This window comes from Plasmodium falciparum (assembly GCF_000002765.6).
Source record: "Plasmodium falciparum 3D7 genome assembly, chromosome: 2".
Taxonomy (NCBI): Eukaryota; Apicomplexa; class Aconoidasida; order Haemosporida; family Plasmodiidae; genus Plasmodium; species Plasmodium falciparum.
Window position 1 is genome coordinate 635,001 of NC_037280.1, and position 2,500 is coordinate 637,500.

The following is a 2,500-nucleotide window of genomic DNA, read 5'->3' on the forward strand; positions in this document are numbered from 1 at the left end:
TTGGAATATTTTAAATCCATTATGGGACTTTTTGAAATGCATGTATAAAGAAGTAATTGGAAATCATATAAGTCATAAACGGCTATATATCCATTACCAAATGCAACCCATAATTCATATTTATGTGTAACAGCTAGGATAGCTGAAACATAACATTTGTTGGATATATCGTTATATGTATTCTTTTTATTTTTTTTTCTCTTATTATGAATTGAATTTGTATCATACGATTCATTAGTTGAATTATTAGGAGAAGTATCACTTTCACTATATTCATCTGAATATAAATCATCACTACAATAGTCACTATTATCATCACTACTTTCATCGCTATTATTATAACTATTGTCGTCACTATTATAAGTACTATTTTGTTCATTACTATTAGTAAAACCATTATTTTGCTTATTTACTTCTTCTCTTTTTTCTAATTTTTCATTTACGTTGATACTATTAGGAGTATCATGTGAGATGCTTAAATTATTTTGTGTCCCATTATAATTTTGCTTATTTTGATTCTGCACTTCGTTTGTATTTTTTTTAATTTCATTTATATTTATGTTTTTATTTTTATTTTTATTTGTGTTTGTTTTTTTTTTCTTTCTTTTCTTTTTTTTTTTTTTTTTCTCCCCATTAGATGCATAATAAAAATCATCACTATAATATGATGAAACCGATGACGAAGAAAAGGAGGACGATGATGAGGATGAAGACGAGGAGGATGAGGAGGACGACGAAGAAGAGTAAGGATAATTAGGATTGTTATAATTCTTTCTTTTTTTTTTTTTTTTTTTTTTTTTTTTTCTTTTTGCTTCATTAAAAAAATATAAAGGAGGTAATAAAATTTTAATAATATTTCCACTAGGTACTTCCCAAACAAAAATATAGCCTTTCATATTTCCGGCTATAATCCAATGAATAAAATTAGCAAATGTGGATTTAACTGAAATACCTGATATTTGATATGACAAGTCATTATCATCATATGGATTGTTATGATTGGTTTGGGATGGGTCTAAATTATTAATAAAATTGTTATTATGTTTGTTATGATTATACTGTGTTGATTGTTTTTGTTGTTCTTTATCATTACTAGGATGATGATAATAATTAACAACTTTCTCTTTAAAATCCATATAATTATTAATAGATTTTCTTCTAGTAGTTGGATTATTATTAAAATATTTTTTTAAGCATTCTTTCGTATTTAATTTTAATATACATTCAAATTTATCAATTTTATAAATTAGTACATTTCCGTTTTGTTCTCCTAAGATAACTACTTTTCCAATACCCCCTATACTTCCATTCATCATACATGTAATAGTACATGGATATAAGCTTTTATGTTGAATTAATTTACCTCTTAAGGAATATTTCTCATAAGCACATGGAGTTTGTACAATTATATTATCAGAATCATTATTATTAGCTTTTTCTATACTTATGGCTAGTACAGGACCAGGTTTATTCGGTTGGTTAGGAATCCCACATTTTTTTGCTACAAATATATAATTTTTTACAACAATAGATTTTATGTTTTGAAATAAAACAGATAAGGTCCATTTATTTTGTGGTTCCCATTCTTCACTACTTTGACTAATTTTTATTAAATTACTATTCACACTATCAGTTCTTGCATATATATCAGAAGCATCGCTTACTCGTTTTTTTTCTTTATAATCCTTCGTTTGATTAATATCTACTCCTTCATTTTGAAGGGACGATAAACAAGAGGAACCTTCTTCGTCGTTTTTATTTTTATCCATATTATTGGATTCATTGTTATTTAAAGGATCTTCCTTATCGCCATTATTCAAAGGTTTCTCGTTTTTATCATTCATCAAATCATCTTTATTATTACATATGGTATCATCGTTATTATTACATATGGTATCATCGTTATTATTACATATGGTATCATCGTTATTATTACATATGGTATCATCGTTATTATTACATATGGTATCATCTTTATTATTACATATGGTATCATCGTTATTATTACATATGATGTCATCTTTGTTATTACATATGATGTCATCTTTGTTATTACATATGGTATCATCTTTATTATTACATATGGTATCATCTTTATTATTACACATGGTATCATCTTTGTTATTACATATGATATCATCTTTATTATTATTACATATGGTATCATCTTTGTTATTACATATGGTATCATCTTTATTATTATTACATATGGTATCATCTTTATTATTACATATTGTATCATCTTTATTATTATTACATATGGCATCATCTTTATTATTATTATTATTATTATTACTCGAAGGATTTTCCTTCTTTATGTTATCATTTTGTTCTGGTGTTTCTATCACCTCATCATTCGTATTATCTATAACTTGGTTACAATAATTATCATTTGTTTTATTATTATCGTTATTCTTTTTGTTTTTACTGTTTATATCATTTTTATCACTTTTATTATTTTTATTTTTTTTACTATTTTTATTTTTTTTACTTTGTTTAT

The 2,500-nt window shown here is 24.6% G+C and overlaps 1 protein-coding gene across 1 annotated transcript in view; it reads right to left on the reverse strand.

The window, feature by feature from the left end:
* Positions 1–2,500, reverse strand: part of PF3D7_0215400 (conserved Plasmodium protein, unknown function) — a gene marked incomplete at both ends in the record, with an annotated part of 2,919 nt that overhangs the window by 412 nt on the left and 7 nt on the right. Inside the window, one exon of the mRNA XM_001349623.1 lies at positions 1–2,500. This exon is cut by the window's left edge and continues 412 nt beyond it; it is cut by the window's right edge and continues 7 nt beyond it. Coding sequence (XP_001349659.1) covers positions 1–2,500 — 2,500 coding nt within the window.